The 27,047-nt window shown below is 34.4% G+C and overlaps 1 protein-coding gene across 4 annotated transcripts in view; it reads left to right on the top strand.

The window, feature by feature from the left end:
• PAIP1 (poly(A) binding protein interacting protein 1) overlaps positions 1-25,266 on the top strand; it is a 43,763-nt gene extending 18,497 nt beyond the window's left edge. For all 4 annotated transcript variants that reach the window (XM_036735201.1, XM_036735210.1, XM_036735194.1 and 1 more), the window contains exons 6-11: positions 14,350-14,475; positions 17,524-17,630; positions 18,583-18,700; positions 19,073-19,127; positions 22,157-22,250; positions 23,934-25,266. In XM_036735201.1, coding sequence (XP_036591096.1) covers positions 14,350-14,475; positions 17,524-17,630; positions 18,583-18,700; positions 19,073-19,127; positions 22,157-22,250; positions 23,934-24,027 — 594 coding nt within the window. In that variant the 3' untranslated portion in view covers positions 24,028-25,266. The remainder of the gene's footprint in view (positions 1-14,349; positions 14,476-17,523; positions 17,631-18,582; positions 18,701-19,072; positions 19,128-22,156; positions 22,251-23,933) is intronic.
• Positions 25,267-27,047: the final 1,781 nt, after the last annotated feature.

Below are 27,047 nucleotides of genomic sequence, written 5' to 3'. Positions count from 1 at the left end.
TGTCCATCTTGTCCATTTCAAGTCTGTAAACGCTTAATTACTGACACTGCCTGTTCTGTCTTTATTGATTTGTTAGAAAGTTCTTATTTCAGATTCACCACTCTTTGACTTAATGAGCAATAAATACGTGCTTTGTTACTGTGATCAAAACAGAGGTCTATTTGTAGAGAGGAGCAGAGTTGTTCACCTGACCTATTTAGGGTTTGACTATAATTTTATTTGGTAAACTAAATAAAATGATATTTTTAGGGACCACACTGTAAAGTGCTCATTAAGCAGATACTTGTGTATGTAAGATAAACACAGGGGAAAATTAAAAATGTAAGGCATTGTTCTTGAATTCATGGAATTTAAAATCTGCCAGGGGAATTATACCAATGCACTTAGCCATAATTAATGTGGTAATACCAATAAGTTCAGTAAGAGTTACAAAACAAAGGTAGTCTTCAGGTTAAGTGGATATTGACCAAGAATATCAGAGAAGGACTCATGAAGGACAGAATAAAACTTTAATTCCAAAGTGAACTTTAAAGAATGGGTAAGAATTCCCTAGGAAAACATCAAGAGGATATTCCAGGCATAGGGAACAAGGTGAGCAAAGGCATTGATTGAATTCTGTGTTTGGGAGGCAGAAAGTAGGTGTTTGGAGCAAAGGTAATAGGTGATGTCTGGATGGGGGAAGAGGACAGATAATGGAGGGCCCTGAGTGCCAGGGAGGAGAGTTTTAACTTTAATTGGTTAGACAGTGGAGAGCCATTGAAGTGTTTGAAGCAGAACAGTGACATAACCAGGTATATATATGTGTACAATATTGTTCTGGTGTCGGTGTTAAAGGTGGATTGGAGCAGAATAGTTCGTGTGAGTAGTTAGAAAGGCCTTAAAGACACCTAAATTGAAATGGTAGGAGTGGAGTATAAAGAAACTGATGTAAAATGTTGAACTGGCATGTATAGTATTTGATTACAATTTATAAAAAGCATGAGAGACAATGTCAGAGGTGCTGAAAGTGTTGTTATGTTATGCTTGGGGATACAATATTATACATAGATAAGTTCTAATACAGATTACTTTTTATAATAATAGCTAACATTTATATAACACTTTAAGGTTTTTAGAAATCTTCACATATGTTATCTCATTTGATGTTGACAAACCTATGAGGTAGGTACTATTATTATCTTTATTTTATTGATGAGGAAATTGAGGCAGAGTGTGAAGTTAAATCACTTACCCAGGGTCATAAAGCCCACCTGTGAAGCAGGATTTGAACTCAGATATTCCTGACCCTTAGTCTAATATTATCTGTGGTGCCACATAGATTCCTAGGGTAATAGAAGGAAGAGAACAAGAGCCTAGCAACTAGAAGTGGGAGGGGAAAATAGCAAAGCCAACTTAAGCTGACTTTGAAAGAAGATTTGGAGATGAGGAAGGAATGTATCACAAACAGGTGAGAGAGTAAATATGTCTTTGAGTGTGTACTATGAGTTTTGTAGGTTTTGAAATAAGGTTGGACTTGAAGTCAAGAGGTATTATTGGTGATATGCAAATGTTGGGTGAATATACTCACTTTCAGGTAAATTAGATAAATACATTGCTGAATTATAGATTCTGTTAAATTATTCAGGTTTAAGGAATATCATTCAAAAATTATTTTTCCTATGAATATAAAGATAAAACACTTCATACAAATAAAGTTGAACCTAAATAACTGAAGTAATATTTATTATTCATGGGTAGGTAAAGCCAATATGATAAAAAAAATTTTACCTAACTATTTATTTAATGCCATCCCAGTTAAGTTACTGAAAATTATCTGAGTTAGAAAAAATAACAACATAGTTTATTTGGAAGAACAAGGAGGTCAGGAATGTCAAAGAAACCATCAAAAAAGATGTAAAAGAAGCAAATTCAATAGCATTAGTCCTTAAACTGTATTGTAAGGTGAGAATATTGCTGAAGTATAAAATGGATAATTTTGATTAAATTAAAATTTTCTTGTATGAATAAGACCTTCGCAACCAAGAATAGAAGGAATGCAGAAAATTGGCAAAATATTTTAATGGGACAGAATGTGATTGGGTTGGAATATTACTGCAGTGTAGGAAATGATGAGCTGGTTGATTTAGAAAAACATGGAAAGACTTGGACTTATGAAGGAAGATGCTATCCACCCCCAGAGAAACAGATGACAAGTGGAAATAAGCATTGTATGATCTTATGTGTATGTGTATATGTATATGTTTATAGATATCTATATATATCTGCACTTAATTGTAGCCTTCTTTAGGGTGGGAAATAAAGTAAAAAGTGCACAGCAGACAATAAAAGAAAACCTACAAGGAAGCAAAGACTAACTGGGCAGCTTTGAAAACAACGTGTAGTATTTACTCTATAGGCTTTCTTGGAATGGAAATTTATTGTTTTATATTGAATCCTCTCTTCTGTTATGCTATGTACGTAGCAATGGTTTTTTTCCCTTTTTTTATTTTCTGTTGAAGTTTAAGGTAAATTTGCCAAAAAATTATTTTTCTGATAAGCATTTTTAAAAATCAGACAGTTATTTCTTCAACGTAGGAAGCTTTTCTTTAATGTAGGAAGAATAGTACCTTCTCAGTAAACTTTAGGAGAGTTGCTTGAGAGGTTAAATGAAGTGCTTGCCCACCCATTATGTAACAGAGGACTTGAACTCAGGCCTTCCGCAGTCAGTCAGCCAGTAATCATTTGTTAAGGGTTTACTGTGTGCCAGGTACTGGAAATATAAAAGGTCAGGTGCTAACTCTATACACTATTCTATTCAGCTTCTCATTAAGTTTACTTTAGTACACCTTTATGTACATCTGTTTGGGTTAATGAATACCTTAACTTAGTACAGGGTAATTGTGGCCAGCTTTTAATTACTTGGATTATCTTGTCATTTAGATTTTTCTCTTGTTTTGTCAGTATTTTACTCATCTTCCATCAGTGTACCGGAAAGGGAAACTATAATAAGGAAATTGTTGTGTATAGTGCTGAATAGTTTGCAAGGTATATCTCATTTGATTTTCAAAACAGCCCTGTGAGGTAAGTACTGCAGAGGCACAAAGAGGCTGTGGGTTACCTGGCATATTGTCACTTGTACTAAGTGGTTCTGACTCCAAATTTATTGCTTTCTACTCTGTACTCCACCTGTGTGGGTCAAAGAGTGTTAAGGTAAGCTCAGTTGTCATTTTTGTTTTCTCAGAACTCTGAAAAAGAATTTGGTGGAAGAAATGGTTAATATAGATAACAAAAATGACATTTCTGTGGATTAAATTGGCCTTTATTTCTATTATCTGTTGCCTTTTAAAAGATGACCCCATGGCAATTTTGCCCCCTTCACAGTTGATTTACAGGTCACAAACTCAAACTGGTAAGTTATTGTAATTGGCTATATGCATAAGTAGAAAGGTAATTTCAAACAGAGATATTAAAGAAAATCCATTAGGCTGGCTTCCTTCATTCTAAGCCCACATCCAGAACCTCATTAATTATAGTCCTAAAAAGCTTGGTAATGTCTTTTCCCAACTCAAAGCAGGTTATGAGATGAGTGTCAGTTGTGAAAAAGGGGTGTTTCTGGATGCAAGTTCAGTAAGAGCAAATACTGGTAGTTAATTACTGTAAGGTAGGAGATTGTAAAGAGCTATGGGGGGAAAACCCAGAATTTAAAAAAGCATAGACCATACACATTTTAATAATCCATAAGGGAATCCTATTAAAAGAAGCTTTGACCTTTAAAGAGGTTACTAGTTATAGAATAATTCTTTTTTTTTTTCATTCTTTTTTAAAAATTTTTTTTATTTAATATATTTAGTTTTCAGCATTGATTTTCACAAGAGTTTGAATTACAAATTTTCTTCCCATTTCTACCCTCACCCCCCTACTCCAAGATGGCATGTATTCTGGTTGCCCTGTTCCCCAGTCAGCCCTCCCTTCTGTCACCCCACTCCCCTTCCATCCCCTTTTCCCTTCCTTTCTTGTAAGGCAAGATAAATTTCTACGCCCCATTGCCTGTGTATCTTATTTTCTAGTTGCATGCAAAAACTTTGTTTTGTTTTTGAACATCTGTTTTTAAAGCTTTGAGTTCCAAATTCTCTCCCCTCTTCCCTTCCCACCCACTCTCCCTAAGAAGTCAAGCATTTCAGCATAGGCCACATGCTTATCATTATGTTTAACCCTTCCACAATACTCATGTTGTGAAAGACTAACTATATTTTGCTCCTTCCTAACCTATCCGCCTTTATTGAATTTTCTCCCTTGACCCTGTCCCTTTCGAAAGTGTTTGTTTTTCATTACCTCCTCCCCCATCTGTCCTCCCTTCTATCATCCCTCCTTTTTTATCTTCTTCCTCCTTCTTTCCTGTGGGGTAAGATACCCAATTGAGTGTGTATGGTATTCTCTCCTCAGGTCAAATCTGATGAGAGCAAGATGCACTCATTCCCCCTCACCTGCCTTCTCTTCTCTTCCTACAGAACTGCTTTTTCTTGCTACTTTTATGCGAAATAGTTTACCCCATTCTGTCTCTCCCTATCTCCCTCTCTCAATATGTTCCTCTCTCATCCCTTAATTTGATTTTGTTGCTTTTAGATATCTTCCCTTCATCTTCAGCTCACCCTGTGCCCGCACTCGCTGTCTCTCGCGCACGCGCTCTCTCTCTCTATGTATATATACATATATACATACCTACACACTCACGTATACATATATATACACATAAAGATACACACACACACACACATGTGCATATTCCCTTCAGCTACCCTAGTACTGAGGTCTCATGAATCATACACATCATCTTTCCATGTAGGAATGTAAACAAAACAGTTCAACTTTAGTAAGTCCCTTGCAATTTCTTTTTCTTGTTCTTTTTCTTGATTACCTTTTCATGCTTCTCTTGATTCTTGTGTTTGAATGTCAGATTTTCTATTCAGCTCTGGTCTTTTCACTGAGAAAGCTTGAAAGTCCTCTATTTTATTGAAAGTCCATATTTTGCCTTGGAGCATGATACTTAGTTTTGCTGGGCAGATGATTCTTGGTTTTAATCCTAGCTCCATTGACCTCCAGAATACCGTATTCCAAGCCCTTCGATCTCTTAATGTAGAAGCTGCTAGATCTTGGGTTATAGAATAATTCTTTGATGTCAGATAAATGTGATATTACTTAGATTCTTAAATAAATCTTTAATCTTATTAATGTGGACGTTCCACCAAGAATACAGATAACTACCTATTCGTGCCTGCTCATTCTATGTGACTTTTGTCAGAGTCCTCATAAATTTGCCACAGGGAATCCTCATTTTGCCTGGTATCATGAGAATAACATTGGAGTACCTAAACTGTTGTCTGCCTACCTGTTATCCCTTGTTCTCTCCATGTGATAAGCCTGTTAATTTTTTCTGTCGTTTATTTCCTGATGATATCCTTTATTCAATTTTTCATAGTTTTTCATTTTTTTAAAATAAAATTTTATTGATGTCTTTTGTTTTTACATAACTAGAATTTCAGTGTCCCTTTTCCTGCCCCTCCCAGAGAGTAAATAATAGTTTTGGGGGGAGGCAGGGTAATTGGGGTTAAGTGACTTGCCCAAGGTCACATAGCTAGTATAGGTGTCAAGTGTCTGAGGTCGAATTTGAACTCAGCTCCTTCTGACTCCAGGGCTGGTGCTTTACTCACTGCGCCACCTAGCTGCTCCCGCAAATAATATCTTTAACGAAATTTTTAAAGGAAAAAAAAAGCAAAAGGGAGGGAATCAGCAAAATGAATCGATACTTTTTTTTTGTTCTCTAAACATCCTTTTTTAAATAATATTTTCCTCCAATTACATGTAAGATTATAATTTTAAACATTCGTTGTTTTTTTAGTTTTGAGTCCAAATTTTATCCTTTCCTCCTCCTCCTCTCTCCTTCCTGAGATAGTAACCAATCTGATATAGGTTATACCTGTGCAGTCATGTAAAATGTTTCCATATTAGTCATTTTTTGGAAGAAAACATGAACCACAAAACATGCATTGGTCTGTATTCATATGCCATCGTTTCTTTCTCAAGAACTAGATTTTTCATCTTGAGTCCTTGGATATTGTCTTGGAACATTGTGAATCAATACTTTTTTTTAAAGTCTGAAAATATATGCAACGCTCCATAATCATGAACCTCTTATCTGCAAAGGATGGAGTATGGGTATCTTCTCACATCTCTCCTGAAGCGGTTAGATGGCATAGTGAGTGAACAGTGCTGGGCCTGGAGTCATTAAGACATGAATTCAAATCCTGCCATCTATTTGAACAAGTAACTTAATCTCCATCTCAACTTCCTTTACTGTAAAATGGGGGTGATAATAGCACCTACCTCTTGGGGTTGTTTTGATTGAGGACCAAATGAGATATTTTTAAAGTGCTTAGCATAGTACCTGGCACATTGTAGGTATGTGTAAATGTTAGATTCTTCTCTTCCTCCCCCCTCCCCTGCTGTAACCATTTTCCACTTCCAGGTTGGAAACCCCCCTTCCCCCTTTGTGAGAGAGACAATTTTTAAAAAACATCTATTATAGAAACTTTGCCCGACAGTGAATATATTATTGTATCCTGTTAGTCCCCCCAATTTCCTGCCTGGAAGGAAGGAAATACCATCTCCTGGGACCTTCATTGATTTCTCTTCCTTTCATCCCCACCCTCATATTCAGAGTTTTAAATTTCCTTTTAATCCCATTCATGTTTAGTCTTTGTACATATTTATTCTCTCATGACTCTGTTTATTTTGCTCTGCATTAGTTCATACAAATCTAACCCATGTTACTCTGAATTACTCATTCAACAAATACATACAAAGTATGATTATATAGTAGTTATACTTCCTAAGTGTCTGTGCAAATTAATTTTGTTATTCAGTAGTCACATGTTTTAAAAATATTCTGAGCCACTATATACTTGTCTTGGAACAGATTTATGCTTAGAAAAACTGGCGAAAATCTCTGCTTACATCACTGAGATGACAATGCACCAAGTACCCTCAGAGAGTACATGTTCTAGTAAATCAATTACTGCAAAGCCAGTGCAAGGAGCAACCTGTAACTAAGTCCACTTTATCTGAAGTGATGTAAATGAATACTGATTGATTCCCTTGTTTTTTGAGCTTAATACATTGAATTCTGTGTATCGTGTATCTTTTCATCAAATGTTTATTTTGTGTTTTTTATGTTTCTTTTTTTGTGTGTTGCCATTCAACAAACATTTGTTTTAAAACATAAATCACCAAGTAGTGCCTGCAAATTACTTCAGCTTTCTAGATCTGATTACATACATACAAAATGATCTTTAAGACCCTTCCTGGGACTGATTTCCATTACATCAGAGTACAAATACTAGACAAGAGTTGTATCACTAAATTTACTTACAACCAAGTACTTTTAAAACTCTCTAAAATCTGGTTTTCACCTACCTTTCCATCCTTCTTTTATATTACTCCTCTTCACAAGCTGTGTTCCAATCAAACTAGGCTACTAGTCATCCCCTTAACTTGATATTCCATCTCCCAACTCTCTAAATTCACATAAAATGTTTCCCATATCTAGAATGCACTCCTTCATTATCTGTACCTCTTAGAGTCCTTGTCATCCTTCAAGGCTCAACTCAGGGATGATTTCTGTGAAGTTGTCACTGATCCCTACATTTGTGAATATTTGTTGCATTGGTATGTTTTGTACCTCTAATAGAATATAAACTTTAATTTGAATCATTATTTGCCTTGCCCACAGTAGATGCTTAAATGTTTGTTGAATTTAATTTTAATCTGTAACACTTATTTCTCAACTTGTCAAACCACAGGACTACTCTTCTATTTCTCTTATTTATATGGGAATAAATTTTATCTTGATAGGCATTGAGCAGAATATAATATAAGATGAAACTCAGTAGCAATAAATATAAAGTCTTGCACTTGGGTACAAAAAATTAAATTCAACAAGTCTCATATGGCAAAGGGAAAACCTTCTTAAAGTTTCACTTCTGAAAAAGATCTTGGTGTTTTAGAATATTAGAAGTTTAATATGAGTTATTAGGGTAGTATGGCAGTCAACAAAGCTAATGCGATTTTGGTCGCATTAAGAGAAGCTGAGAAGTTCCCAGTTTTTCCCCAGATGTCCCACTGTACTGTGCCATTGTCAGACTTCATCTTTGGCAGTATATTCATTTCTGGATGCCATTGTTTAAGAAGGATCTTGATAAGATGGAGAATATCCAGAGGAGGGTAACCAGGATGGTGAAGAAGCTTTGAGTCCGTATCATGAGAATCAGTTGAAGGAATTGGGCATGTTTAGCCTGGAGAAGAGAAGATTCAAAAGGGACATAATAGCTCTCTTCAGGTATTTGAATGGCTGTCATGTGAAAGGACGGCCTGTTTCCATTTGCCTGGAGACTTGTCAATCTGACCATGCTTTAACGTGAAATTGGAGGGGGAAAACAGCTCACCTATAACCATAAGTCCAGATAACATAAAGATGAGCATTTATCACAGGGTAAGAGTAACAGTGAAAGTCCCAGTAATTCATAGCAGATGATACATGAGAAGAGCTGCAGTGATATTCATGATCTCACATGCCTATGTAGGAATCCATAAAGTACAGGTAATAAAGTGACCTAGTGTTCTTAATGCAAGGAAATAAATATAGTTTCATAGGTATCACTGCTTGTATGGAATTCCACAAACCAGAGTGGATAAAGCATGGTCAGGAGCGTTTAGGTAAAAATCAAAGAAAAGAGAAACAGTAATATTGTCCTGCAAGAATATTTCATACTTCTATCCAAAAGGAAGAAATGAATGTTGAATTTTAAAAGCACATTAAAAAACTGACATGGTGTATTGGTTGGAGACTACATATATTCAGAAAACTGCTGGAAGTTTCTGCTAAAAGCAGAACAGCTGAAAAATTTATGACTTGTCTCAGCCAGTCAGAAAGAATTTAAATGCCTGCTGTGTTAGTCACTATGCTAGGCATTGGAATACAAAAAATGAAACAACCCCTACCTCAATGAGCTTCCATTCTATTGGCTGAGGCAGCATATACATATACATATATAAGTATAGACTAAGTATAAAATACAAAATATAAGGAGGACACAGCAGTTCGGATAAGGAAAGGCTTCATATAAAAGATGGCACTTGAGTTGCATCTTAAAAGAATAGGGATTTGGTGAGGCAGAGGTGAAAAAGGAGTGCATTTTGGACATGGAAAAGTCAGTGCAAAGGCTTGGACATGAGAAATGGAATGCCATGTATGAAGGACGAGCAGAAGGCCAATTTGGTTGGATTGTGGAGCATGGGAGGAGGAGTGCTATATGATGCTGCTGAAAAGATAAATTGGAACTAGGTTTGAAGAGCTTGAAAAGGTAAACAGAACTGTCTATTTTATCTCATAGCAGTAGGGAGCCATTAGAATTTATTGATTAAGGGAGTGATATGACCAGATTGCAGTTGAGAAAAAGCACATTGGCAGCTACGTGCAGGATCGCCTGCACATTAGGCTTTTGCAGTAGTCTAGGTTGACAGGTGATGAGGGCCTGAAGCTCAGTGATGACTGTATGAGTAGAGATAAGAAGTTGGATGTTGTACAGGTAAAAATGATAAGATTTGGCAATTGATTAGATATCGGGGGTGAGAGAGAATGATGTAGCAACAGATGGTGCTAAGGTTACAAACCTTAAAAGTTGATCTTTAAAGTAGATCCTTCCAACTGTAGACCAGGGAGACTGGTACCTAATCCTAACACTTAGAAAATGCATTAATTAAAAGGACAGTTTGTGTGCATTTCAAGAAGGAAGCTGTAATTGCTACGAGCTGGCAAAACTTTTTAAAAAACAAGTCATGTCATGATAATCTTATTTCCTTATGTAACTGACAGATTGGTGGGATAGTCTACCTCAATTTTTGACACAGATTTTGTGAAGAAGGTAGAGATAGATGAACTGGGTGATAGTTCACTTAAACTAATTGAATCAATTAAATAGATTTCAGAAGTGATGATTAATGGATTAATGTCAGCCTGGAGGGAGGTCTGTAGTGGAGTGTCCTGGGACTCTTATCCTCACCTCTGTTCTGGTCAATGTTATTATCATTGATTTAGATAAAGGCATGTATAACATGCTTATTCAGTTTTCAAATGACATAAAGCTAGGAGGAATAGTCAGTATAGATGAAAGAACCAGGCTCCAAAAAGACAAGAGATTCTCAGTAGATTAATGGACTGAGTTTAATGATGAAGTTTAGTGAGGATAAATCTAGGCTTAGGCTTAGGTACAGAAAACAAATTGTACAAATACAGAATGATGGCAGATATGGCTATATGTATAGTTAATGTGGGGGGGAGGGACGGGGAATTTAATAAACCATAAGCTCTGTTATTTATGTAACATGCAGTGGGTTGTGGGGGGCGGGGAGCAGTGAAAGTGAGCACATGTAATACATGTGAGCTTATGTAATATATGAGGAAGTTTTCCTTCTTGTTCTGTAGGATAGGCTTATGGAGGGAGTGGTTAGTTATCCTGCTCTTTTAGATAGGAAGAGAGATTATATGGTGTCTGGCACGTAGTAGGTATTTAATATCTGTTGAGTGGTGAATATAGATGTGAAACATTTAGTATTGTAGGGTGGAAGCCATTGAGAATGCATTGTTTGATGTTGGTAAAGCATTTTATGAGAGTCAGAATATATTCAAAGGAGCAACTGATAATCATCTGGGAGGAAAGTGTTTGGCAACACCTATAGTATTTGGCCTTGGGTTTTCTCCCACTTCATAAGGGGTGGGAGGTTGGGGAGGATATTAATTGACTTTGATATCAGTCTAGTATCTTAGTTTGTGCCACCCTGGCATTCATACATACCAGATTTTAAATTCCTGATGGTCAAGGCTTTGTATTCCCAGTACCATGCCAAATAGCTGCTTAATAAAAGGTTGTTGAATGTTGATGTATGTTATGGTGATGATAATGACCTGGTCAGATCTTGTCTAGCAATACCTGATTATTATTAGCTATACTTATTTCTGGTTTCTGATTCCATAAAGAAGGTGTCAGTAGTGACACTGGGCATCCATAATTTGGCTCCTGAAACATGATGTGATCTTTTGTTTCATTTAATATCCAGAATAAGGAAGGTGATAGTCACAGTTAGACTACAATTGAAGTGTTATGTGTAATTCTGGGTATATATTTTTGGAAGAATGTTAACTACATGGAATACATCTAGTGGTGGGTGACCAGAATGATTTATGGGACTTGAAACCATAGGATTGATTAAAAGAAATATTTAGCCTGGAAAGGAAAAGATATGTGCAGGTGTAGAGAGATTACTGTTTTCCAAACATTTGAAGATTTGTCATGGAGATGGAGAGATGAGATATATGTGCTTGGCAGAGCCAGTAAAAAATATTACAGAGAAGCAGTTTTCCATTAACTTTTAGAGCTGTACAATGGACTGCCTTGGAGGGCATTATCAACTGAAAAACCCTCCATAAATATAAACATTTCCATATACACAGGAGGACAGAAAAGTTTTATGTGTGAAACCATGAATGTGTTACTTAAAGTTATTTTCAAATTTAATGTAGTCACAGTCATATTGCCCTTGTCTGTGTCTTGTTATGAATTCCCTTGTTTTCTACTTAGAATTTTTCATTGACTTTTTTTTTGCATCATTTACCACTATTCATCCCCTCATTCTTGTTCTCTCTCTCTCTCCCCTCTCTCTCCCCCTCTCCCCCCCTCTCTTCTCCTCTCCCCCAATAACCTTTCCCTCATTTGTAAATGCACAACTCTTTCTGGACCTATAGTCATTTATCTTGCCAAGAGGAGGCATGCTTCATTAACCTTTTGGAGTTGTGATTGACTATGGTACTGATAGAGTTCTTACATGTGGTAAAATTATTTTCATTTGCAATATTATGGTCTTTGAATAAATAATTCCTCTGGTTCTGCTCACTTCACTCTGCATCATTTCATACAAGTCTTGCTAGTTTCTTTTGGCAATTTTTTTTATGGTACTGTAATAATCCATTCTGTTCATATACCAGAATTTGTTTAGCCATTCCCCAACTGACAGGCACCACCTACTTTGTTTCCACTTCCTTACTCCAATAAAAAATGCTGCTAGAATTGTTGTTGTTTTGTGGATCTTTTGGGGACAGTCCCTTTCACTGGATATCATTAAACAAGTTTGTTTTTACTCTGGAATGTTGTAAGGGGAAATCTCTGCTGTAATAGATGTTGGACTGGCCTTTCAGACTAAAATTATGAGTTTCTATACCTTATCCTCAACTCTCACATGGTCCACATTGCCAAATCTTGTCACTTGCACCATTACAACAAATCTCACATCCGTATCCACTGCCCACTCTGCTTCAAAATTTCCTGATTCTCTCTCCCTGCTTTATCCCAAGTTTATTCTAGTACCCCACACTCCCTCTGTAACAGTACAGTTCTTTTAGTATATTTCAAAGCAGTTTGAGAAGCATTGGAGTTATCTCCAATGTCCTTTCCAACTCAAAAAAAATCTGTAAAAGTAGTTGTTTTCCATTGTTAATTGATAGGTGAATTTTAAAAGCAACTAGACTATTTCAACCAAGTTGATAAAGGGGTTGGGGTTTGGTTATGCAATTGCATAATTTCTTCTTCCTGTTAATATTCCCAAATGATTACCTAATTTAAATTGAATTTGTGCAAGGGAAGAAAACTTTAGCACCTGCAGAAATTCCAGTAAAATGGCATTTCCTAAATCTGTTCTTGATTTTTACTACAACTTCCAGTAACTCCTCAATTCCCTGCTTTCCTCGTAACACCATCCCTGCCTGTGGTCTCACTCTCCTTCGTTCCCAGTCTCAGCCCTGTATTTAACCAACTTTACATTGTGTGGTACTCTGGAATCCCTTGCCTTCCTGTCCTGTTGCTACTCATACCTTTCCAAACACCTGACTCTAGTTCAGCTGTGCCATCTGTCTTACAAGTTCCTATTCCCATGCTGCTGAATGCTACAGGAGGAAGTAATCCAAGAATGTTGACTGGGTCCGCTTAAAATTTATTATCTAATTTTAACTGGGTCTTTTCTGCTGCATGGTAATTATTTTATTCTTCCATGATTGACTCCCTATTATACATCTCACAGCATATGTTTTCTTCCAATCCTTTCATTCTTGGCAGAGTACCTTTTCACATATTTTACCAAGAAAATTGAGGCCAATCACCATAAGCTTCCTTTTCTCAGAATTATGCCCTTAGATTCTTTCAACATCATCCTGTTTTTTCTTCTTTTGTTTCTGTCTTGGAGAAAGAGGTGGCCTCTCTCTTTGCCCAGGCCAACACCCTTTACTTTTGTCTTTGAATCCTAATGCTTTCTGTCTCCTGTAAGAGCTTACCCTTTGGTCATCCCCTCACCTTTCTCTGTCTTTCTATCTTAAATTACACTTTGTCCACTAATTCTTTCCCTTCTTCCTCCAAATGTGCTAAATTTTTTATACTTAAAAAAATTTCACTTAACCCTGTCATCAAATTACTGTCCTATAGCTGTCTTGCTTTTATAACCAAGCTCCTGCTGTTTTCACTCATTTCCTTCCCTTCTTCACCTCTTTTTCAAGGTTACCAGAGAGCTCTTTGTTGCCAAAGTAACTGGCCTTTTCTCAGTCCTTGTTTTTCTTGCCTTCACTTTAGCACTTGGTGTTCATGGCCATACCTTCCTCCTGAATATCTCTGGGTTTTCATGATACTCCTCTCTGGTTCTTCTACCTTGCTCACCCCTTCTTTTAAGTCAGCTTTGCCAAATCATCATGGATATCCTGCCTCTACGTATATGTGTACACCAGGTCTTTGTGCTGTGCCCTCTTCTGTTTGAATTCTGTTTTGGTGTTCCCATGAACACCCTGAATTTAGTGAGTTCTGAGATCTCAAGTGCTTAGCATATAGTGCCTGGTACATAGCAGGTGATTAATATATGCTTATTGACTTGAAGTGATTAACTCAAGAACACATAGCCAGTAGGTATCTAAATCAGGATTCAAATTCTCATCTTCCTGACTCCAAGTTCAGCATTATCTATCTGGGTAATGTTCTTAATTTATTCTTTGTGTTGCAGACATTTAAAATTAATTTTTATTTTTAATCTGTTATTTGGCATATTTGAAAATTTTGAGAAAATTGCATTTTTATAGCTATATAAGCTTTATAGGTATGTGTAAGGTAATTATGACTTTTTGTTCTTAAGTTAAACAGAAGCATTCTCCCATAACCTTTAAATTTTGTCCAATTATATCTTTATAATGTGGTAGCAAAGTTTTAATCATTTTATTTTGTTTCCTAGATTAAGGGAACAAAGGGGCAGGTTACAAGAGCAGATATTCTTCAGGTTGGTCTTCGAGAATTACTGAATGCCCTTTTTTCTAATCCTGTGGACAGCAATTTAATCTGTGCAGTAAAACTACTGAAGGTAGGGGTTACTAAAAATTTTCTTTCATATCTTAATATTCACTGCATCTATCATGTGTTTAGAAAAAAGAAGAAAAATTGAGACTACATTACATGTTACTCACAAAACACATATTAAGTTTTTTCATCAAGAACTTCAGATAAATTTTACACTCTTAGATTGAAGGGCTAAAGGATAAGCACAGTGCCTGGTATATATTAGGAGTATGCTTTTAAGTAAATGCTTATTGAGGGTTTATTAAAAAATATTAACACCTTATTCTGACTCATGTTCTTTTTTGTGAGCTTTAATTCAGTTTTTATAATTTTTTGTGCTATTTAATGGGAATGTTTTATAAAATTTACATTAAAAGTACTCTTAATTTTTATTATTCTTATGGTTAGTTATATGAAAACCTTTCCACCCACATAAACTTTAAGGAAATTTGCTGAAGGCATTCCAACATCCACCTTTAAATTGTTGTAGAATCTAAAGTAGTTTTTACCCTGTTTGTAGCTTTTGTTCTTAATTCTAATGATTATACTTTTTGCCTTCCTTTAGAAATAACTCCCCAGATACTCTTTTGAGTCTTCATAAAACTAAGAGCTATATACGTATATGTTGAAACTTCTCTAAAACGTTCATTGGGAGCAGAGCTCTATTACAATGAGCAATTTTTGCAGCAGCCTCCCCTAAGTGCTAAGAAAGAAGTATTTTGGCAATAGGAAGAGAGGCATGCTGATACTTGATTCTTTAATGTAAATATTTGTCTTCATATATAGGCCCTTGAGTTCAAAATATATGACCCATGAACATCCTGTATATAGGAACAGCTTAACAACCTCTTCAACTTAAAACATCTGCAGACTCAACAAGGTTATGCTGAACTGATTGTGTGCCCCAGAGGGAACTTCCTACCCATCATCTCTTCCTCCCTACACCATTTCTTACTGATAAGAGTTAATTAATCATAAGCAATGTTAACCCTGTTTCTTCCTCACCCCCTTTTTCTTTCTTTTCATTGTTCATAGTTCAGTATTTCACCTTAGGCAATTTTACTATTGGTAAATTTTGGCCTTTCTCTCCCAACATTTCTTCAGTAACTTTAGAAAAATCTCATTTCATTCTTTTCCCCTTTTTTCCTGTTTGTGGGCCTATCTAGTTTGTGACCTACTAAAAGAATTAGCACTGTTAACATTCATGAGTGGGGAACTTGTGGCATCTAGGCCACGTGTGGTCTTCTAGGTCCTTGGGCGCAGCCTTTTGACTGAGTCCAGGTTTTACAGAACAAAGCCTTTTATTAGGGGAATTTGTTCTGTGAAGTTTGGATTCAGTCGTAGGGCCACACTTGAGGACCTAGAGGGATACATGTGGCCTTGAGGCCCCAGGTTCCCCACTCCTGTCCTAGATCCTGAGCCTTTGAAAGATCCCAGAAATCTGTGACAAGAAAGTTTCCATTTGATACCTTTTCCTTCCTCAATAAAAGCTGATTTTCCTCAAGCACTAGCATTCAAGAAAAATGAAAACCTTTTATTCAATTTTGGTTTATTGTTGCAGTAGTATTGTTTTCTATTCTTTTTCCTGTTAAATGACAATATGATGGTGTTCCTGCTTTATAAAGAGTTGAATGAGCTTTTGTGGACTCGATCAGGCACTTACCAAGCACTTCAGTTTTCTCACAGAAATAAAGTTACACTTGGGACATCTTTAAAAATGAACTTTTGAAACACAACTCAGTTACACATGTGAACTTGCACATACATACACGTGTGCACACGTGTGTATATGCAAGTACACATATACTTGCATAATTATATGTATATATTTATACTCATAGTGTGCCCACGTGTGTATATGCAAGTACACATGTACATGCATAATTATATGTATATATTTATACTCATATAGTTTTAAAATATCCCTACCTTTTTTAATAATTGGGGACCTAAGTCTTTGATGAGATGCTTTATGGTTTTCCTCTAATTTTTGCTCATTTAACTTCAGTTGTAAGGTGTTGATTTTAAGTTTTGCGATTGATAATACTGGTAGCATGTAGCTCTGTAAAATGTCGCAAAATAACTGAAGCACTTCCTTTTAACAAACAGTAGTTGGTTCCTTTCTGTTAAAAAAAAGATCTTTATGAGAACAATGGATAAATAAAGGATCAGTTGCCAAAAGAACATTTAACCTTTGTGTTAATTGTTTTCACTTAGGTTTTTCACAGACGTAGAAAATCTTGTTTTCTTTTTGACTGAAAAAGTAGAGGAGAAATTTTAAGATGCAGAAAAGACCATGCTGATTTTTTTGGGGGTGGGGGGGAAGGTTATACATTCATATAATAAAAAGCATAGGAATTTTTGGGTGGGGGGGAAGGTTATACATTCATATAATAAGCATAGGTATATCCAAATTTCACTAATTAATTGCTGTCTAATATATTTGTTTTCTTAATAATCCACTTCAATATAAGAGCCAGGTCACTGTAGAAACTAATATATAAGGATGGAGTTTAATTTTGTGGTTATATTTGAGTTGTCGTGGCCTTCAGGGCACTCAATATATTTTAAAGATTTACTGGAAAAAGTTAACCCTTTTTAAGTAAGTACTGACCTGAAGGCTTAGGTGTGTAAGAGAAATGAAAGCAAAACTATATATTTATGATTATTAGTGCCATGGATAAAGTTAAGAGTGTTAGCTGTTCTCTAATCCAAATAGAACCATAGCCAGTTGAAGACCCCAAAGTAGCATTAGGAGTTTTGTAGTCATAAAGAAAAAATTAGGAAAATGAGATGGCTTGCTGTAATGGGAAGAGCAATGGTGACTAGTCCTAGTCCTTTATTTGCTATTAACTAGCAATGTCATCTTGAGCAAGCCATTTTACCTCAGGTCATCAGTTTCCTCATTTTATAAAATGAGGTTGGGCTAGATCATCTCTTAAGGTTGTTTCTGGCTCAGTGATTCTATGATATTTGTCAGAGAATGTTAGGAATGCAACTAATAATCTTGCTTTTTTTAGAATTTCTGTAGTTTACCGAATTCTTTATTTTTACTAATAACCTGCTTTCTTAGTTGACAGGGTCAGTTTTGGAAGATGCATGGAAGGAGAAAGGAAAGACAGATATGGAAGAAGTGATTCAGAGAATTGAAAATGTTGTCCTAGATGCAAATTGCAGCAGGTGGGAAGAGAAGTGACATAGATAGCAGCCTAATTTTAATGCAGTTCATCCCTGTTTTCTATTTGCGGGGTGTTTTGTTTTACTACACTTTTTTAGGGACATTTTATCTTAAGATTAAATGAATTCACTATCTTAAATATTTTGCAGAAATACAGAAATTTTTCTTCAAAAGATTACTATTTTATTGATTGACCTTTGCTCATCTGGCCACTGTGCTTTAATTCTTTGTTCCATACCCCTTCTTCTACAAAAGAATCGGTTTAAAAGCTTAGCAAGATGTATAGATAACTAACAGAGTAAGGTGTTTATTAGTGTGGTAACTAGGTAAAAGTGCCTCATTAAAGATGTTTTCATTTGCTGTTATAATTTAATTTTGATTTCGTTTGTAATTCAGTCAGCAACTTCTAATATTTCTTGAGTCTATAACTGTTTACCACATTTACACGTACCAAGATTTATATTATCATATCAGTAGTCAGATGTATACCTTCTACTAGAAAACCAATAAATGTAATTTCCCCAAGTAAATCCTAGTATTCTTACATATTTTTTAATAAATGAGACAAAAACAGGTAAAACAAGGACATAAGCCAAGAATTTCCTATTTATTCAACACATATTTGAAAGTCTATGATGCTTTGACTGATGTAGAGTATGAAAAAAATATGGCACAGTCTTTGTCCTCAAAGAACTGAATAAGCAGTGTGAGCTAGTGACGGCATTCTATACTAGAGTTCAAAATATAGTTTAATCTAGGCCTTCATATTCATTGAAGTTTTAGAAATTGAGATAGATATTGACTATAAAGGAAAATTCAGAAGGTAAGGAGTTACGCAGAAAGGCCAAATAAAACCCTAAAATTTTAAGGACTTTGAAAACTTAGATTATGTGTTAGATGGCAAGAAAATTTCCATTATTGTTCTAATGTATTATAAACTTTTGTTTACTACAGAGATGTAAAACAGATGCTTTTGAAGCTAGTAGAACTCCGATCAAGTAACTGGGGTAGAGTTCATGCCACCTCAACATATAGAGAAGCAACACCAGAAAATGATCCTAATTATTTTATGGTATGACAGTGTTCAAAATTGGAATACTTTATTTGGGGTATGAAACGTAATTTTTATATTTAATAAATTTGCCGTATATTTGTTCTCCAAATTTAATGTTAGCCAACTGTTATTACTTATGTACAAAGTAGCAACCAAAACCATGTGTAAATGAAAGAGAAGGAATGGCCTAGATAAGGGGAATAAATACCAATTTGTGGAATACTAGAACTATATAGCCTTAATACATTTTTATGGACCACACAGATTTTTATCTGCACCTACAGACTTACCAATGTAGACAGTTAATGATTTTTTTGCCAGTGTTTTTTAAGAAGCAATAACTGAATAAACTAATATGTATTCCGTAATATCTTACCATTTTAATTTTAGAATGAACCAACATTTTATACATCTGATGGCATTCCTTTTACTGCTGCTGATCCAGGTATGTTGTTTTAACAAAAAGTTTTCTCTAAAGTAGATGATAAAAAGGGTGAAATTAACTTGTCTAATATTTATTAAGATTGGTTGATTTCCTGCTTTTTATCATCTACTTTAGAGAATTTTTATAGAAAGCAATTTTATTGACTTTCTGATAATATATATGTAGGAAATCAATAAGACATTTTTATCAATTTCTGTTGTATACTTCTACTTTAGAAGTAAGCTGTAACTTAGAGTTTTTGGAAGTTTTACTGTATTGGAGACATATGACCTCTATATTTTTGAAATAATATCCTTTTTAACCCATAGATCATCTAATATTTGACATGATTAGTACTTATAAATAATATACATATGCAGATAAAAGGCTAGCTTTTAAATTATTTAATTATGTTTATTATATGAGCTTCTTTTACCTAACCCTTAGCAAGATGTAAAAAATATATACATTAACACAATCTTGTTATTTAAAAAATACAAAAGAATTACTTGGCTTTGTATAATATACCATTATTCTAGGAGCAGGTTTATCTTATTGGTTATATTTTATATGAGGCTAATGTTAAAATTACTTTGCATTGTGTTGACATGCAGAGGAGGAAATGAGGGGTGGATGAAAATAAGCCAGATAGATAACCTTATATGCATTTATTTTGGCACTTAAGTGCCACAAAAACATTTGTTTTATCAGTTTTAACTCTTGGGAAAGTTCCATTAACAGAAGAATAAGAAATTGTGGAGGTTAGTAGAAATATGTACTCATTGGCCAGTTGTGTGGGATTAATGGATATTGTGTTCATAGGATTGTAGATATAAAGCTGAAAGGGATCTGAGACATCATCAGGTCTAACTCCTTCATTTTCCTGGTGGGGAAACTAAGACCAAAAGAGATTAAGTGACTTCCCTCAGGTTTCGTAGCTGGTTAAGTGTCTGAAGCAGGGTTTGAACCTATTTCTTCCTGACTTCAAATCTATTGCTTTATTCACTACAGCATAACATTCTGTTTTTCTGTTTCTTCCGGTACTAGTATTGGAAGAATTCCAAATTCTATTTCCTATTTCTTTCAATACTAGTAAACCACATACTAAAGTAAGTGAAAGTGGAGTTGTATTTATTGGTGAACTAAAAAACTAGTCCAATAGAATAATCCACTGTTACTAAGCCCTGTAGGCCTATACCATAGTATAGGTATAGCAGTTTACGATAAAGATTTTCTCTGATGCAGAGACACCCGTGTGGCCATTAATTCAAAGCAATAATAATACATAAAACCAGGAATAGGAACAAAGGTCACCTTATTAAATAGATCATCTTCTAGCATCCTTAATTTGCGTCATGTACTTTAATCTAGCTTTTGTCCTATATAGTATTTCATTCAAAAAGCACTTTCTGTGTTTAAGACGCTATTACTTGTTGTGAGGATACAAAGGACAATTAGACATAGTCTCTACCTTCATGTAGCTTGTTTTCTAAAGCAGTTGGCAAACGATGACCTGAGGGCCTGCCACCTATTTTTGTATATAGTCTAGGAGCTAGAGATGGTTTTTACATTTTCAAATAATATTTCAGGCATACAAAATCCAGCAGCAGGCTAGATCTAGCTTGAAGGGGCTGTAGTTTGCTAACCTCTGGTTTAGAACGAAAGATAAAAAAAATACACAATAAAATGGAATGCAATGAGAAATGTACAAAATGTTTTTAGAGTTGAAGAATTTCCTTCTGTCTGAGAGCTTAAGTAGACTGTGGAAAAAATAATATTTGAGCCCAGGATTTGAAATACATAGGTAGAAATTATAAGACCAGACAACTTTAAACCCCACTCCTGTTTGCCATTTAAGCCTTTCCCAAAATGTGGCTTCTTTTGATGAGGCTAATGAGTTGATATGGTATTTGATAAAAATCAGACAAGGAATTTGCTCATTCATGTCAGAAACTGAAGTAACTTATTTTTAACAAAAACAAAAAATTGGTTTTTCTTTCTATGAAACATCTGTGGTAGAGCTTCCTTAAAATGTTTGTAAAATGTAGTGTGAGAATACTGTGTGCTACCTGAAGGATCCTTATAAATGGTGAATATTATGTGAATGTTACTAATAAGAGCTAACATTTATTAGCACTTCAAAATTTGCAAACATCTTTACTTGCATGTGTCACCTGATCTTTCAGCAACCCTGTGAGGTAGGTGAATGGTCTTCATTTTACTGATAAGGAAACGGTCTCATTGAATTGCCCAGTATACCAAAGTTCTGATGTCTAAGCCAGCATTCACATTCAGGTCTTCTGCTTCCAAGTTCATCACCAGCCTCTATTCTTAGACTTGCTTGTTAGTCCACACATTGTTTCCTATAGGGGCTCTTAACTTTTTTGTATCCTGGATCCCTTTGTTTCATGAAGCCTGTGGATCCCTTTTCAGAATGTCTTTAAATCTATAAAATACATAATATTACAAAAGAAACCAATCATACTGACATACAATGAACAAAATATTAAGAGCAAAAAAAAAAAATACAGACTGGATTAAGAACTGCTGGGTTAGAAGTCCTTGTCAGTTTTGGCAATATTGCCTACCAAGTATAAACTGCATTTGTAAATTCCAGGGTTATCGTTGTCACTGTTCTGGAGCTACCGTTTATTGCCTTCAACAGGATGATGTATATTTAGCATAATTCCCATTTGAACAGCAGAATTAAGTAGATTATTAGATGATATTTAATCAACAATACTAATAAATTTTACCTTTTCTCAATTCACTTGTCAAAAATGTAATGATAACAAAATTGGGGTTAGAGTTTTATTCCCACAGAAGCTATTTAGTTTGTTTCTCCATTGTCCCAGCCTCTGTCTTGACCTTAGATAATTCACAAAAGAGGGATGAGCTGAAAGTGTGTGAATTAATTCAGTTTTTCACTACTATTAGGAAGAAAAGAAACCCAATGTGTCACATAGTTACAGGTGAATTATTTAGAAGTATTTGTATACAAGGTTTTTTTTAAAGCATCTTAAGCTGTGATATTTCTCTTTTTTATATAGATTATCAAGAAAAGTATCAGGAGTTACTTGACAGAGAGAATTTCTTCCCAGATTATGAGGAAAATGGAACAGACTTATCAGGGGCTGGAGATCCGTATGTTTCCTTTGTAGCTGATACTTTTTTCTATAAAACAACTCTCTATGGCAGAACTTCCTTAAAATATTCCATCATTCTTATGAAAAGCATTTTCCTAGATCAGTTTGTTGTCAAAAATTAGATGTTGAGGAGCCATATATTTTGATTACTTAGAGTTGTATTTGTTTGTTTCCTGGCACTTGACACATGACAATTTAAAAAATTTTAAGCTTAGTAATTATTAACTAAAAACAAACTTTATTTGCTATTTACAGTTGTCTCAGAAAGTAACTTTAAAAGATAAGAAACATCTTTGCCTCAGTATTCCCTTTAAAATCTTTTTTGTATTTTCAGACTTTTATAGCTCTTATTGTTTAAATAGTTTGTAGCAAGTATGTATGTTATTTTCATTCTACTTTCCTATTTCCTATAAGGGTTTATATGTTTCTTTGGATTCTTTTTGTTTATAATTTCTTTTGACAGAATAGTAATATTTTATATTAATATGCCACAGTTTTATTCAGCGAGTTCTCAGCCATTTGACTTAATGTATTTTCAGTTTTTTGCTAGCACAAATAATGCTGCTAAAAATATTTTTGTGCAAAAAAGTCTTCTCCCATCAATAATATCGCTTAAAGTACATTCCTAATAGTGAGGTCACTGGATCAAAAAGTAACAGTAATTTTGTAGATATTATTTGATAGCAGTACTTCTTCATTTTATTTATAAAAAAGAAAATGTTTCCTCAGTATCATGATGCTTAATATATGAGCCTCTCCCCTCCAAAAGTACTCATTCTAGAACATTGTATTTTTGTACTTACTACTTTTAAAATTGTATAAACAGATACACAGAACTAATGTCTTGCACTTAAAATAAGCACAGAGTATTTATTCTGAGTAATCTTATTAACATAAAAAGGGTCTGTGGTGTTATTTGTGTCTTTATGTGGGAATATAAATATTAGACCAGTCCTAGGAGTTATCTAAGACACAAAGATTACACAGTTGTTGTCAGGGGTAGAACTTGGATAATACTCTGCTATAATGTAGCTATACTTTAAGGTTTGGTGCGAAGGGTAGATTTTGAAGTTAAAAACAACAGCATTATATAGTAGAATGACTCACTACAATGTAGAAGCCAAGAGATGAGTTCTAACCCTACTCTGTCGCTAACAGGTTGTATGTCCTTGGCCAAGTCATTTAACCTCTCCAGACCTCAGTTTACTCGTTTGGTCTAATGGATGGTCTAAGATGCTCTCTAAGGTTACTTCCTATCCTGGAAGTCTGATCCTAAGTAAATGCTATAAAGTTTAGCTATATCATTGGTGGAATGGCCTTTTTAGTGGGATTAAATTTCTGATGAGTACCAGATGATAAAGCACCATTGAAAGTCAAATGGCAGAGCCAAACTGATATCGCAGCTCTAAGAATTTTATTTTTGGAATAGTAGTTTATGCCATATTGTTATTAAATCAGATATATATTTTTGGGGATTAGTGTTTTAAAATAGGTTGTTGGAGAGAGTTTTTGATGAAATATTTTTATGAGTTGATGCAGTTTAGGTTTTACCATGAATCTGAGATGAGAACTTCAGGAAGTAGATAACCAACTGTTTCAGTGTCTTAGAATTGAAGCAGCTACTTTCTGAATAAATGATAGGTATATAAATAATTTAGAATCATCATTGCTTCTTTTACAGATACTTGGATGACATTGATGATGAGATGGACCCAGAAATAGAAGAAGCCTATGAAAAATTTTGCTTAGAATCAGAGCGTAAGAGAAAACAGTAAAGTTAGATAAAAAGATATTATCTTTATAAGGCAGTTTAGGTATGGTGATTAGCAAAACAGAAGGAAGCAAGGAAACATGTCACATTTATACCAAATTAAGGATGTTGAGTTTAAGTTACTAATGTATGCAACTTTAATTTTGTTTAACAATATCTGCCAAAAAAAGTAAACTTATTTCCCATAACTTAAATTGTGTATATATATCATAGTTTATTATGTACATATTATGAACTGTTTTGGCTGCAATAAAATTTATTTGAAATAAGTGACATGTTGAAAGAAAATTTTACTGATTAGAAGCTTATCTTACTAAAATAAAATACTATTTTCCTTGAGAAAAAAGCCTTAGCTTTTACATTACTACATAAATGTAGCACCCCTTTTATTAGCTATTAATAATAACAATTTTAGGTTAAGCAGTATCCACTAACAAATTAGGTCTCAAATATGAGTCATAATCATGAAAAAAGCTTTAGCATTCAGAATTTGAAATCATTCTTAACAACTGATATTACATATGCAAACTAAATACTACTTAGGTTACCAGGGTCTTTAAAAATTACTAGTTTGTGGAAGAAATTGACAGCTAAAGCATTTTATAGGAGAAAGCTCAAACAACCATAGTGCTTCTGTGATAAAAATTTATTTCAAGAACAAAGTCAAGCATACATTTTCTGCTACTTTGGCAGCTTTTTCTTTTTTTTCCTTTTTAGATCTGCAAGCTTAATTTTTTTCACATCACTAACTTGATTATCCTCCAGAAAAGAACTGGAAATGTCTTTTGATTTAATTTATATAACTTCTTCAGTTTTGTAGTATTGGAAATTTTGTACTTGAGAATTTTAACAGGTTTATTTGCCTACTACTTATAGAATTGGGGTTTTTTTTTTTTGCTGCTTTATAATTTTTAAAGAGAGAGAGTCATTTTTTCCCTAATAATCCTTTAATTTTAGTTTCGTTCTGTATTGATAAGTAATTTGCCTACCAAACTTGAACCTGTACTTATTTCCAACTTCCTAAAAGTAGGTAAAAAACAAAAACTTATGTATAAAAAAATATTGTAAATATGCATGTAAATAGTTCTGTTAATAATGCACTGTAACACATTTGGAACGTTTATTTGTGTCAGTTAATACAGTTAGCTTTCTGACTAAATTTCTGCCTGTTTATTTGTCGAACATACTAGTTTAAAATGATTTTTTTTTTTAATAAAGAAGAGCTTGGGTTTCTTTAAATGAAGTTTTGTAGTGGCTGGCAGGTTTTGTTTTATTTTAAAATTGCTTTAAAAGAGCTTGTCCCACATGTGACAGATGTTAGAATAAGTAAGATTCTCAGATTTAAACTTTTACTATATTGACCAAAGAGAATTATTTATTTTTACTTATTTCTTAAATGTTCTATTGATGTTTTTCTAATATTGCTTTACTTCCCAATTACTTCCCCAAATCACAACCCATCACCACCATTAAGAACTCTCTCTTGTAATGAAGAAGTAGTTAAGCAAAACAAATAAACACATTGGCCATGTTTTGATAATGTATGCCTTTTTCTGCACTTAAATTCCACCAGCTCTGAATTATGTTTCATTTGCAGTCCTCTAAAGTAAAAATTGATCTTTTCAGTGTTGTTCTTATTTATGTTATTCTGGTAATCTAAAACAAATGTTTATGTGGGAAAAAAACCTTCAGCTAAAACTTTTTTTGTTCCCTTAGCTAAAAAAGAAACAACACCAAGCATTATAACAGCATTTCAAAATATGTAACATAATGCCTAGGTATTAAGGAAGTGTTTCTCAAACTAGAACTCAGGTTAGCATTCCAAGCAGCTCTTTAAGGTCATTATAGCTGTTAATTTGACCTACAGTTTTCAAATTATAACTATAATATCTTCAGGTCCAACATTTCCCTCAAACTACAGTTCCAAATACCAAATTACACGCTGGTTATCTCTACCTGTATGTTTCCATAGAACTTGATCAAACTCAACATGTCCAAAACTTAAACTAATCATCTTCCCTTGAAAACTTGCCTTTCCTCCAGATGCTCAAAATTTCAATTATTTTCTTTCCTCTCACCTCCTTCTCTATGACTAATCAGATGCTTAAGTCCTAATTGATTCTTTCCCAGAAAAAAAACCTCTTCAATCCATTGTCTTTTCTTTTTAAAAATATTTCTACTGACACTTCCCAATAACCCTTTCTTCCCTGAAACAAAACCTTCTTTTGTACATACATAAATAACACGTTGGCTGTGTCTGAAAACTAAAAAATGGAAAGGATGCTTCACTTTTACTCCTAAAGTCATGATTGGTCTCTGCATTGATCAGCGTTCTAAAGTCTTTCAACATTGTTTTCTTTTATAATGTTATTGTCATCGTGTTGTTTTCCTGGATCTGTTTATTTTGCTCTGCATTAGCTTTTACAAGTCAGATAACCAAGTTTCTCTGAATTTTTCATATTCAGCCATTCCCCTATCAGTGAACATTTACTTTTCTTCTAATTCTTTGCTTACCACAGAGTCATTAATCAGTATTTTTTACATATGTGACTGTTGCTTTCTTGATAGATAAACTTATTAGTAATATCACTGGGTCACATCACTTAGTGACATTTTGAAGTATAATTCTAAAATGTTTTTAGAATGGTTAGACCATTTCACAGTTCTATCAACAATGTATTAGTGTACCTATCTTCACAGCTCCTCTAATAACACTTACCATTTTTGTCATTGGTCATTTTTGCATATGTGATGAGATTAAACCGCTGTTGTTTTCATTTGCATTTCTCTTATTGGGGACAGCTATGTGACAGTGTTATAGTGTGCTGGACTTGGAGTCAAGAAGACTTAAGTCCAAGTCCAGCCTCAGGCATTATATAACCTTGTGACTCTTTGCAAATTAATCTTTCTCACAGTTTCAGTTTCCTTTTCTGTAAAATGGGGATAATAATGACACCTGCCTTCCAGGGTTATGAAGATAAAATGAGCTGTTTGTAAAGTGCTTTACAAATCCTAAAAGCTAAA

Source organism: Trichosurus vulpecula, chromosome 1 (assembly GCF_011100635.1).
Source record: "Trichosurus vulpecula isolate mTriVul1 chromosome 1, mTriVul1.pri, whole genome shotgun sequence".
NCBI classification, from domain to species: Eukaryota; Metazoa; Chordata; class Mammalia; order Diprotodontia; family Phalangeridae; genus Trichosurus; species Trichosurus vulpecula.
This window is presented reverse-complemented; position numbering and strand designations above follow the sequence as displayed.